The sequence below is a fragment of the Heterodontus francisci genome, chromosome 1 (genome assembly GCF_036365525.1).
Source record: "Heterodontus francisci isolate sHetFra1 chromosome 1, sHetFra1.hap1, whole genome shotgun sequence".
NCBI lineage: Eukaryota > Metazoa > Chordata > Chondrichthyes > Heterodontiformes > Heterodontidae > Heterodontus > Heterodontus francisci.
The window spans coordinates 110,477,929-110,491,714 of NC_090371.1; the positions used below are offsets into that span (position 1 = coordinate 110,477,929).

At 43.5% G+C, this 13,786-nt stretch overlaps 1 protein-coding gene across 6 annotated transcripts in view; it reads right to left on the minus strand.

Moving 5' to 3' along the window:
• The window catches only part of fat1a (FAT atypical cadherin 1a), a 270,014-nt gene that overhangs the window by 78,650 nt on the left and 177,578 nt on the right, over positions 1 to 13,786 (minus strand). For all 6 annotated transcript variants that reach the window (XM_068034441.1, XM_068034442.1, XM_068034446.1 and 3 more), the window contains exons 7-9: positions 9,593 to 9,732; positions 3,802 to 4,077; positions 1,851 to 2,061 (exon numbers count right to left, since the gene is read on the minus strand). In XM_068034441.1, the coding sequence (XP_067890542.1) occupies positions 1,851 to 2,061; positions 3,802 to 4,077; positions 9,593 to 9,732 (627 nt within the window). The remainder of the gene's footprint in view (positions 1 to 1,850; positions 2,062 to 3,801; positions 4,078 to 9,592; positions 9,733 to 13,786) is intronic.

Here is a 13,786-nt window from a genome sequence, read left to right on the forward strand (position 1 = left end):
TCGTTAGCTGATGGAAGAGACCGAGAGGCTTAGCACCTGTTTTAGATTCTCTCCGAGAACTTGGGCTGTTCTGAGTGCAGCCGAGTGGTGGGGTGGAATTACTCGCCCAGGCCCTACAATAAACTTTGTTAATCACCTACCTTTCCAGGGACATCCGCTAGGAGTTTCTTTAAAGATCACTTGTTTGGCTGCTAAGCGCCTAAAGAAATTGACAGCAGCATATATGACAGCATATTGCGGTCATTCATAATTGAATTTTGCAAAGGGGCATGAAGCAAATGCTAAAGGAATAAACCACCAGTTCTAGGCACACAACTTGAGCATGTACAGAGGAGTCCTAATCATTATGGCAGATGGCTCATTTCTGGTGAGAAATGAGCGTGCACATGGCACTTGCCACATTGGACTCTTAGCTGCCCATTTAATACTTGTAAAATGGATGCAACACAATCCAATTTCTAGGCTCTCGTTTCTTTGTTCACAGTTGAAAGAGACCAAGTAAAATATTATTGTCCTCAAATCTATAATAATTAAAATAAAACAGGTTATTTAAAACTCAACACCGTCTTTCCAATGTTATCAAAGTGCAATTTGTTGCACACAAGCCAAACTCTTCATTTATAATATGTAATGGGGTTCATAGCTCACAACTCTCAAGAGCAGCTGGACTGTTATCTTGTTTTGTTCTTTATAAGCCTAACCTCTTTTTTCTTCAATTTATGAAAAATATATTAGTTGAATTGAACAAGAATATATCACTTAATATTTCACTACTTGGTAGTATTTGATTTTCAGAATTTTTGCCTTCCACACAAACCCAAATTGTCTCATAAATAATGCCTAAACCATTCCAGACATCTGAGGAATGTGCTTGCAATATGCTTAATCCAACATTCGCCATATTTTCCACCCCCAATATCATTGTTTCTTGTACAAAATACAATGCTGGGAAAATAGGAAAAAATGTCTTCATAGGTTAATAATGTGCCAATTAGATTCATCACCACACAATCCAATTATTTATACTGACTATATATATATATATATATATATATATATATATAAATAGGTGAATGTGAGACATAATTTAACAAATTTGCACCAGTGGCATGATACTTTGAGCTCTGGGGGTGCATAGCAGCAACTTAGATGCGAAAGCTCCATGTGATTTTCTGTTCATAATGAACATGTGGCTGAATTCCCCCCACAAAACTGAAGAGTTACAGGCAAGTTCTCATTTAGGGCCACAGCTCGCCAGTAAAGTTTAAATGTTTCCCGAATCTGGAAATAGTTTTAGTTTCCCAAATGTGGTCTTTGGTTTGGGGGTGGGGGGAGGTGGGCGGCAGGGGGTGTTGTTACATAGCCAATATCTGGTCTATTTTGGACCAAACTTGAAAATTTCCCCCATTGTTTTCATATTAATGTCCTATATATGATGTTTTTCTTTTATTTTTACATTTCTCCAATTTCCCCACTTTCTCACCTTTTGTGTGAGCCTCCCGTGCTTTTTTTTACATTTTTAATGTCTTTCCATCACCTCATTATTGACCTTTTTTCTAATAGTTTGCTATCAAACAGTTTACAGATTACTCAGCCGATTAAATTCCTTCAACATGTCAGGAGTATCTGTTGTCTTCCCCATCCCTCTTTTTGTTTTTAACCAAACTTATTAAAATGAATACTTACTATCTTTTGGCTTACAGCTCTGATGAAGGATATACACCTGAAACATTACCCCACCTTTTTTCTTTACAGATTCTGACTGTCCTGATGGATATTTTCCAGCATTCCCTGTTCAGTGATCAGTAATTCAAGTCTTAAGCTAAGAAAACTGTGATAAAAATAATTACCTGATTCAATAGTATAAGTAACTTCTGCATTTCGGCCCTTATCTTTATCCAGTGCTGTAACTTGAAGCACTGCTGAGTCAACTGCAGCAGATTCATACACATGACCAGTATAGGAAGAGCTAGTAAACCATGGTGCATGGTCATTGGTATCTTCAACATTAATAATAACTCTTACGTAATTACGTTTGACAGGAACATCTTGATCTCGAACCTTGGGAAGAAATTAAAAGATTATGCCATCACAAAAAGAATCTGTTGGCAATGTCTTAACTTCTATCCTCCTTTACTTCAAAATTAGAATGGGGGCAAAATGGGGCGATAGCGAATGGGCAGCCAGCTTTGCACCCAATTCCAATTTTCAAGTCAATGGTAATGAAAATTGTATGGGGTACAAAATGCGCTGCCTATTCACTATTGATCATTTTACACTTTTGCCAATTTCACCCCTGCTGTTTGAACCATTGAAGCAGCAAAACTTTGCAAGTGCTGGTAGACACAAGACTGGAACAATGGACAGAAATTTTCAATAGAAAGGACAGCCAACTATGCAAAAAAAAGTGGGAAGGATGGTAAGAGGTGGTACACAAGATCAGTACCAACTCTACCACTTAGAGGGCCTGACAGGAGGTCTAGAAGAAAGTCCTCAATTTAAAGAATACAAAAGTAAAACATGAGTAATAGCATAAAATGGAAACAGGTGAATATTTATGGTCCTGAACTAATAACATCTAAATATATATGTACAAAAAAAAGTGAGCAAGGATGTAAGGCACTTGGAAATAAAAGTGGTGAGGTTATGCAAGTTATGTGAGCTGTCATGATGGGAGAGAAAATATATTGCAGCAGGGATTTCCACAGTCCAGATCACCATTCTCAATCCTTACTGCTCTTAATTTGAAAAGAAAAAAGGCACATATTGAGAAGTGCAAAATGCAACAGACAATGAAGCCCCAGACATTTATTTGGGGTGGGGAGAAAAATTTAGAAGCCACTGGCACGATGGAGATTACAACAAAGGATAGTTAGATGCATAAAATCAAATATATTGAAAGGCTTATAAAATACTTCACATCAGTATGTCCATCCTTACTGATTCTGCATAAGCACATAAGCACACAATACTAGATATACTTACAATACAATAACCAAATAGATAATTCATCTGCAATCATGATATACCACATGCTTTCCTCAAAGCAAGGAGACCCCAGTGAATCACATAAGGAGCACCACATACTTGAGTCTCATCCCAGCCAAAGCAAGGAGCAGTACAGATACATTACTGGATAGCAGTGGTGAGGACTGTTGATGGTTAATGACAATACAGCTATACTAGAAGAGGCCCAGCATGTTGATTGCTCCCACTGAGCTGTAGTGGGTCGACATAAATAAGGAGGCTAGATCAGCAGTAGCACATTATGAAACAAACATTTCTCTTCTTGCACATGATTCTGGAAGGTAATCTGGATAGGATAGATAAATCCAACACTCAGATATGCACTGCCATCTCCCAAAAGTGCTGGCTGTTTTTGCATAAGTGGGCATACCAGTGCATCTGCAGTGAAAACCTCACTTACATACATAGATCATAGACACAGAAGGAGCACTTCTCCTGTATGCCACTATGGAGTCTAAACCCTCAAGATGCACTCATGGCTGCTTCAACTCATTTGGAGAACTGTTACAGGCAATCATGGTGAAAGGATTACAAAATGATAAATCTACAGTGTATGAACGAAGCAATGAGTTCCAGACATGGAAAAAATATTCCAGTCTCTGGTGTTGCCCTCCTTTACCCTGATGAGAATCAAACCAGTCCTTCAGTCTGCTACCTGTAGTCAAGCATAATTGATGAAAGATGGAAAGTCAGGCAAAGTATATACTCATAAAATTATTTAAAAAAAATTACTGTCATAAAAGTTGATATGCAAGAAAAGGGTATGACACTCACCATTATAGTAAACACATGCTGATGCTTGGTCTCATGGTCCAGCCTTTCGGCTGTAAAGAGAATCCCAGTACCAGGATCCAGCCTAAATTTTTTCAGACTGCTTGGATCTGTGCTGCTTTGAAGAGTGTAAATCAACTTGTTCTTCTCATCCTTATCGCTGGCACTAACTTGCAGAATTATTGATTCAGGAACTGTGTCTTCTGGGATATTTACTTCATATTTTGGTTTTGAAAACTCAGGTCGATGGTCATTTGTATCAATGACTTTAATGTATACCTGAAAAGAAGTAAAATTTTACATTTGATAACCGTAATTCCATGATGTTTCTTCAGTATATCACAAGGAACCGACAATACAATTGCAGCCCTGGTCATTCAAAGACATAGCTTTAATTATTTCAAGTTTGTGATGCAGCAAGACTGTATTACAATTTTATACACATTACAAAATGAACCATAGAGATATGGATTGAATTCTATGGGGCCCCCCTGAGATGGGTTCAGAGGAGCATAGCATTGTGACGGGAGGCAAGGGGGTCCGGGGGGGCCTCTGCACGTGGGGAGGTTACCCAGTAAATCGAGGTGACCTCCCTGATGGCTTGGGCGGAAGGGGGCATTTCTCTGTGGGCAATCTGTGGCCCATGGAGGGCACCTGCCAGGAAAACCTGCACCTCCCTGAACCACCCTCCCCTCTGTACTAAATGCCCACACTCCCCAACCCCCTCACTGCAGCCTGCCAGTCTGGCCCTGGTGACCCTGCCTCACTCACCCTGGGTCTAGGTCTCCAGTGCTGGGCCTGGGTTCAAGGCCTCTTGCAGTGATGACAGTGGCTACCGCTCCTAGTGGCCCTGCCAATACGACTGAGCTGCTGGCCCTCTGATTGGCTGACGGCTCTTGGAGGTGGGATCCCCATCCTTAAAGGGACGGGGTCCCAGCGCCGGGCTGTTAATTGACCCTGAGGCAGGATTTCCCCGCCTTTTCGCCCTGGCACTGGGAGCCCCGCCGTGAGCACAAATTTCAGTTTATGGAGTACTCATTATAGTTTTCAAAATTCAATTCAGCTCAACGATTACTTATATAAACAGGTTAGGTGAATGAGTTAAAGCAACACATCTGTCTATGAAAGCCCACAAATGAAAATCTAAATGGTTTATAATTACCAGATTACAATTTCTATTTTAAATAGCTTCCTTTCTTTTCCCTCTTTATCACGAGAATAGTCATTAACAAGATTTAGTGCATTCTTAAGTACTCAAACTGTTAATAAGCTGTGCTTAATCATGAAAAATTCAAAATATTGTTACTCAGAAACTCCTTATATTCAGCTAATGACTCCCAAACATTTCCAGAACTTTAGGTAACACAGCATGCCTGTCTTCACGATCATTCCACTGACTCCTACTGCTGAGGGCAGATGTGCTGCTGATTGCAGCAATTTGTAAAAAAGCTGGTATGACATCATATGTGACTTATCTCCAATTAGTTCATTTATTAAGTATGCAAGGAATGCTTATTTTGCACAACTTTATACAGCTATGTGCTTTCTAAATCCTGTACCACGCTCATGTCAGTGTTACACTTAATGGTACTGTCGGCAAGTGATACTTATTGAACAAGCATGCTGAAGGTGATATGAATCCACAACAGTAACAATCCAGTTTCCTTTGAAACTCTGAATTCGAGTGCACATGTGCCGTATACCTACATGTGTGTGATATCATTCCAAGTTTCAGAGGAAACGGAGTACCTACTGTGCATGGTTTATGTCATCTATCGGCACAGACTGACATATTTGTTGGTATGATCGAATAGAGTAAGGGAAAGGATTTGTCTCATACAAAGAAGTAAATATATTGGTGTCTATAACATGTCGAGTTATCATGATGTGCATCAGCTTCTGGGACATGGTGCTAGTTGCAACTGCCAAAATGGAGCCAGCATATCACTAGAGGATCAGACTATCTACTTGAGAGGTTATTGTTTGCTGCACTCTAGAGGTGCTGATTTCAGATTCAGCAATTATGAATTTGGTAACAGATCATCTCCTCCAGCATTATAGTCATAGTCATAAAGATACAGCGCTGAAACAGGCCCTTCGGCCCACCGAGTCTGTGCCGACCAGCAACCACCCATTTACACTAATCCTACATTAATCTCATATTCCCTACTACATCCCCACCTTCCCCTACCACCTACCTACACTACAGGCAATTTACAATGGCCAATTTACCTATCAACCTGCAAGTCTTTGGCTGTGGGAAGAAACCAGAGCACCCGGCAGAAACCCACGCGGTCACAGGGAGAACTTGTAAACTCCGCACAGGCAGTACCCAGAACTGAACGGTCGTTGGAGCTGTGAGGCTGCAGTGCTAACCACTGCGCCGCCCCAAATCCTCCCTTATCTATGGGATTTGGGGTCTTCTGGCTGTTGCTGTCCTGCAGTAGCTAATATCTAGAAAGCCCAGATATCACTCATTTCTACTGCCACTCCTGTATGCCTCTAGAACACTGTGCCTGTTTTAGTGCCTAGCTGCAGCTCCCAAAAAATGGGCCCAAATGTTTTATTCTAATGCTAAACTATACATATGTATCTCTTAAGGCTAATCAAATTAGGTAAATTCATATAGCAATTCAAGAAACTTTACACATTCTGGCTCATATACCATATTTATTGCATAATATTTTGGGCATTGAATTTTGAAATTCTGTTCTTTCTTTCAACAAAACCATAAGTGAGTAGCCTTCATTTCTTTTCACACCTTAAACTATGTAATTTTATATCTCGTCTTTTTCTAAAGTGCAGAGTACACAAGAAAATGGAGGCAACATGCGGCCAACTGGAGATAGCAATGTGGAGTTTAGTGACAGTGCGTAAGGGGAGTTTTGAGTATAGCAGCAGTTATCGGAGTTTCTGGATTGTGATCAGTGGTTCTAGAATACAGCAGCACTGTGTAGGTGAAGTCTAGGGTTTGGTAGCACTGGCTGATGTGATTTGGGGTATGGTTTACCCAGTGATCCCCAGGATCTGGTAAAGGGGGTAACATGGCTTTGCAGCATATGGGCCAAAATGTGACAGCACGAGACCAAGGTGTTGAGGCCTTGAATACTGCGGGCTAAGAGATACTGGGAAATCATATTTGAATCTGGGAGCATTGGAGGGAGGTCAGTATGTCTCAAGATTTAGCATCAGTGGAGGGAGCCAATAAGGCCAGTAACATCAGGAGAAATGAAAGGGTCTAGTACTGCTGGTAAGGATGGTCTTGGGGCCTCAGCTTTGGAAAGTGACATCCTGGGGTTTTGTAAATATAGTTGAGGGACTGCCCAGAGTTTGAAAGGATAGGAGGGAAGAATTAATTCCCTTCACTCCCCAAAACTGTACAAAATATCTTCACCAGTAATGATCTAGGGAAACCTATATTATTTAAAATACAAATTCTTAGGTATTCCTATTTTATATGAAAAGGTCTCCTTAGCAGTGAGTTGTTGAAAAACACTTTCAGCAATCTTGCCTCTTTGTTCCCGAATGTGAAAAGCTGATCATGATCAGGAACTTGAAACTATTCCTCCAATAAACACCTATCCAGGCTCCCATCCTCCACCTTTTATCAATTTCAGCTCATCTAAAACTCTGCTACCCATATCTTATGCTGCATTTCCACTGCCTCGTCCTCAGTGACCTGCATTGGCTCCTCACTTCCCACAGTCTCTAATTTTAAAATTCACATCCTTGTGTTTTAAACCATACCCTCATCTCTCCCTAACTCTGTATCCTCCTCAAGCCCGACCATCTCCCGTAACTCTGTTCCTCTGCCTCCTTGTGCACACCCTCCCCTCACACCACTTTTGGCAGCCATGCCCTCAGTTGCCTAGGTCCCAATCTCAAACTATTTCACCTGTCAACCTTGTCATTTAAGATCTCCTTAAAACACACCTTGTAGGCCAAGCATTTCAACCGCCCTCCTTTGGCTCAGCCTCTGAATCTCCTTAGGATGTTTTTCATTAAAGGATCGACATAAAAGTAGGCTGTTATTATTGTTATATGATGTGCACAAGGCTTTTAATATACTTGCAAGTAATTTTCATGGGAGCTTTCCCAATTGTCTGCCATAGCTTCAAAAGATGATCAATGGAAATCCTGGAAAAATGGCATAAGCAGCCATTTACACCATTTCTCTAGAATTACCCCCTATCTTCGGTTGAAGTTATAACAGAGTTAGGGGAACCTTTGCAAAAATTTTATCTTGCTATATACATTTTAAAATGGCTTCAACTTTTTTTTAGTCCCACTTGATGCACCGTTCAACAGAAAGGTTCTCTACCCCACTCCACCAAGGACTTTGCCCATGCTACGAAATGTTCCATCACAGCTAAGAAACTATTTGGCACTTGTTCAGAATCTTTTCACACAGTACTACACAGATATTTGTGAATCAAGCTCTGCCTTTCAACAGGACAAAATACCAGAGTGTTAACACACTAAGTCACTCATTTATCTTTAGAAGTCTGCAAATTGTTCACTGACATCTTACTGCTTCTTTTCTGCAGTAATCTATTGGTAGCCCTGCAATGTTTTATTTCAGTAACATAAGTTTTATTGGCGGCTTTGAGACTGACTTATTCCCATTTCACATTTATAAAATATGAAACTCAAATAGTCTATGCTTCTACTACTAGGACTACGAGATCCAAAAGGCACGGACAACAAAACTCCTCCTTGGACCTAAAATAAAATCAAAATATTGCAGATGCTGGAAATCTGAAATAGAAACAAGAAACGCCGGAAATACTCAGCAGGCCTGGTAGCATCTGTGGAGAGAGAAGCAGAGTTAACGTTTCAGGTTAGTGACCCTTAATCAGTTCTGATGAAGGGTCACTGACCTGAAACATTAACTCTGCTTCTCTCTCCACAGATGCTGCCAGACCTGCTGAGTATTTCCAGCATTTCTTGTTTTTATTCCTCCTTGGACCTTTCTAATTCAAAAGACATTAATAAAATCTCAAAATTGTATTAAGTATGTCGCACTCCACTCTCAGGGGAAAAATAAATAACCTTTAAATCTACAAATCTGAGAACTGCAACTCACTATTATTTCAGAGATGGATCTTAAGAGTTTCAGTTCAGTGCTGGTGTTGAAATTGAATTTTGTTTGGTACTGTAGGAATTTCTCATCATAAATAAAGATTTCTAGTTCCACTTTTGAACTTGGATATTATACTTTCCAGGTTATTTTATGTTCAGGTTTTAAATTCTTATTTAAAACAAACTACTTGAATTTTCCTAAGTTCTTAGATATGCCTCACAATTAATTACATGGAACTTTGGTGGTTTAATATTTTTTAATGTTGCACTTCCACTGTGCAACTTTCAAAGCATGCCCACGCCCAACAAAAAACATCTTGTGCAACTCAACACTATGACTAGATCTGTGCACTTTTATTTACTGCAGAAAACAATAATCATTTATTATTGTTTTTATGTTATTTCAGAAGACGTTTAGTGAAGAATTTTTACATGCTGGGCCACGTTCAAAACTATAAACTGCAGCAGGCTGATGAGAAATGACATGCCATCGATAATTTATAAGATAAAAACCCTCTGAATGTACAGCTGAAATAGACAGAAAAGCACAAGATTAATCTTTCACCAGAAAGCAGTTCAATGTTGAAGATGCTATATGGTAATAAACTAAAAACTTCAAAATGAAATTCCTGTTTTGCAACACTGATAGCTGAAAAGAACTAAAGCAAGTGTTCTTCCTTGAATCTAAGTCCTTCATCAGGAATTCAATTACCTGAGTGCGGATGGACGTTGTTCCATCTGTTGCCTCCACTGTCAAGTTGTAATTTGATTTCTGTTCTGCATCAAGTGGTCTTGCAACAATGATGGTTCCACTACCTTTGTCCACATCAAATCGACTGTCATAGTTGCCACCTGGGTTTAAGAATATGAAAAGGTAGATATAACAAAAAAACAGCAGATTGTGCTCAGCTATCAGATTGCATGTAAATGAAAAAAACTGGTCTTGTATCTTTTTACATGCTCAGTGAAGCAAGGGCTGAATCTTGTCCAATGTGATTTCAATGGGAAAAATAGCTTCTTTTTGTAGAATGAGTACTCTTAAAGAAATGGGAGACTTCTAGTTTTAACCACATTTTATTTTCACAATTAATAAGGGAACAAACCATTGTGAAATGTACAATAATTTGGCGTGGCATCACATTGCAGAGGGAACATGGAGTTTCACAGAGTGGAATGAGAGCTGTGGTTCACTGGTAGTGTACGTTTTCAGCAGTGAAAGGAGAGGAAGGGCATAGACCTGAGCATTGGGTTGGGGGAGTGAGAGAGAGGGGTCTGGCAGCACTGTTTTGTAACCCTGAAATGGAAGTGCAAACATTCAATTTGTTGTTTTGAGATTGTTTGCTGGAAGTATTATCTGTTTATCTCTGTCTTTCTCTATTGACAAGGCTCCTTCCTTCTCTCTGGCTTATAAGTGTTACTAATTGAAATAATTTTATTTCACAACCAGCAACAAATCACAGGCGATGATCAGGTTGTAATTAGAGGCTTTTTTAAAATTCAAAACCCGCAACCTCTACCGCCTAGAAAATGGTTGTCCAACATACAGCCCACAGAAATCTGGCCCACCAATCCTGCGTGACTGACAGTGGGCTGCCCGTGCCTCAGCTTTGATTGACGGCAGGATCTCTGGGACTGGCCAAAAGCAATTGGAGGAGGGGCATAGCTTGGCTTTGATTGATGGCTCTCCTATTAAAGTGTACATCAGATGGAGGGGGTAGGCGGGATCTGGGTCTGACAGACCCAGTGGCAGCAGTGTATACCATCTACAAGATGCACTGCAGCAATGCACCAAGGCTCCTTAGATAGCACCTTCCAAACCCGCGACCTCTACCAACTAGAAGGACAAGGGCAGCAAATGCATGGGAACACCACCACCCGCAAGTTCCCCTCCAAGTCTCACACCATCCTGACTTGGAACTATATCGCCGTTCCTTCACTGTCGCTGGGTCAAAATCCTGGAACACCCTTCCGAACAGCACTATTGGTGTACCTACCCCAAATGAACTGCAGCGGTTCAAGAAAGCAGCTCACCACCACCTTCTCAAGGGCAATTAGGGATGGGCAATAAATGCTGGCCTGGCCAGCGACGCTCACATCCCATGAATGAATTAAAAAAAAGACGGCGGACACTTGTCTGTGATTGATCATTGTCTGTGACTGACAGTGGGTTGCCTGGGCAGGGTGAGCGCTGATTGGGGGTTCACAGCACAGGCATGCTGGGATTGGCTGCCCCTGCTTTTTTCCGGTGGTTCAGGGAGTGAGTGAGATAATGGGAATGACTGCTGCGGGAGAGAGTCCAAGGGGAACGCAGGAAATGGTCCAGCGAGAGGTGTGGTGCAGAATGCCACTGGTGGAGCAGAGAGAGAGAGGAGAGGGGCAGACGCGGTGGGGGGGGGGGGGGGGAAGAGAGACAGACGCGGTGGGGAGGGGGGGGGAGAGAGACGGACGCGGTGGGGGGGGGGGAGAGAGACGGACGCGGTGGGGGGGTGGGGGAAGAGACGGACGCGGTGGGGGGGGGGGGAGAGACGGACGCGGTGGGGGGGGGGGAAGAGACAGACGCGGTGGGGGGGGGGGGAAGAGACAGACGCAGTGGGGGGGGGGGGAAGAGACAGACGCGGTGGGGGGGGGGAGGAGAGACGGACGCGGTGGGGGGGGGGAGGAGAGACGGACGCAGTGGGGGGGGGGAGAGGGGGGAGAGACGGACGCGGAGAGGGGGGAGAGACGGACGCGGAGAGGGGGGAGAGACGGACGCGGAGAGGGGGGAGAGACGGACGCGGAGAGGGGGGAGAGACGGACGCGGAGAGGGGGGAGAGACGGACGCGGAGAGGGGGGAGAGACGGACGCGGAGAGGGGGGAGAGACGGACGCGGAGAGGGGGGAGAGACGGACGCGGAGAGGGGGGAGAGACGGACGCGGAGAGGGGGGAGAGACGGACACGGAGAGGGGGGAGAGACGGACACGGAGAGGGGGGAGTGAGACGGACGCGGAGAGGGGGGAGAGAGACGGACGCGGAGAGGGGGGAGAGAGACGGACGCGGAGAGGGGGGAGAGAGACGGACGCGGAGAGGGGGGAGAGAGACGGACGCAGAGGGGAGAGAGATAGACACAGAGGGTGGAATTTTGTGCTGGTGGTGGGGGTCTCAACGGGAATCCAATGCCAAGATCCCCGCGAAAGCTCTTGTACAATGTCCCGCCGAATTTAGTGCCGAGCTGGCTATTAACTGGGCAGCGGTGACCCTTCCGTATGACTTAGGACCCTACGACCAGCCAATCAGAGGCTGACAGTTGCAGTGCCACCACAGAGGAGGTGGCTATTGCTGTAGCTGCAGCCACCAGTCACCGTGGAGTGGTGCTGGAACCAGGCTCAAGGTAGGTCAGGGCAGATGGGGTCTTGCGGGCTTTGAGCTGTGGGGGATGGGGGTTGGCAGCAAGGGCAGGGGGGTGGCCCTCAGCGGGCCCCTACCCTTCCTGCAGCTGGGACCCTCATTCAGGCACTAGGTGCCTTTGAACGAAGGTGCTCCCCCCGCACCCGCCCCCCCAGCCTGGAAGCAACCCACACGGTTTTTCATGCCGTGCTTTCCGTATGGCGACAGCCCCACATGCTACACAGGTAATTGCGGCTACGGCGGGAAGGGGTCCCCCCTTAATTAGGGATTAATTACCTAGTTAATGGCCTCAATTGGCAGCAGAGCGGGAAGGCCGTTCATAGGCCTTTCCGTCCCAGACTCAAGTTTGACGGAGGCGGTAAGGTGGCGGCATCGCTACATCAAGTGTGTGCAGACAGTGACTATTCTTGCGATCAAAAACTACACCAAGTATCTCACTAAATCAGTGTTCAACATAGTGACGAGAAAATAAGTTAATAGATCAGTCTTCTCATTTAAAGCTTGTTCACAAAAATGAACACTTTTTGTTGTTTTGATTAATAGTAAGATCAATTTCGAATGCCTTTACCTTTCTGAAATTTGCTTACTGGCCCCCTAAGTAGGAGAAAAAATTGTAACATGGCCTCTCACGTGAAAAGGTTGGACACCGCTGACCTAGAAGGACAAAAGTAGCAGGTGCATGGGAACACTACCGTTTACAAGTTCCCCTCCAAGTCACACAGCATCCTGATTTGCAACTATTTCGCCGTTCCTTCATTGTTGCTGGGTCAAAATTCTGGAACTCCCTCCCTAACAGCACTGTGGGAGTACCTATACCTTTAAAAAGGGTGTGAGTGATAGACCAAATAATTACAGGCCGGTCAGTCTGATCTTGGTGGTGGGCAAATTATTAGAATCAATTCTGAGACCGAGGATAAACTGCCACTTAGAATGGCATGGATTAATCAGGGATAGTCAGCATGGATTTGTTAAGGGAAGATTATGTCTCACTAACTTAATTGAACTTTTTGAGGAAACCATAAGGAGGCTTCATGAGGGTAGTGCAGTGGATGTGGTTTACATAGATTTTAGTAAGGCATTTGACAAAGTCCCACCTGGCAGAAATGTCAGAAAAATAAAAGCCCATGGGATGCAGGGGAATGTGGCAGGCTGGATCCAAAATTGGCTCAGGGACAGGAAACAAATGATAATGGTTGACGGATGTTTTGTTGAATGGAAGGTGGTTTCCAGTAGCGTCCCACAGGGCTCAGTGTTGGGTCCCTTGCTGTTCGTGGTATATATTAATGATTTGGACTTAAATGTGGGAGGCACGATCGGGAAATTTGCTGATGACACAAAAATTGGCCGTGTAGTAGATAGTAAAGAGAATAGCTGCAGACGCCAGAATGATATCAATGGTATGGTCGAGTGATCGGAAAAGTGGCAAATGGAATTCAATCCAGACAAGTGTGAGGTATTGCATTTGAGGGCAGCAACAAAGCAAGGGAATACACAATAAATGAGAGGATATTGAGAGAACAAG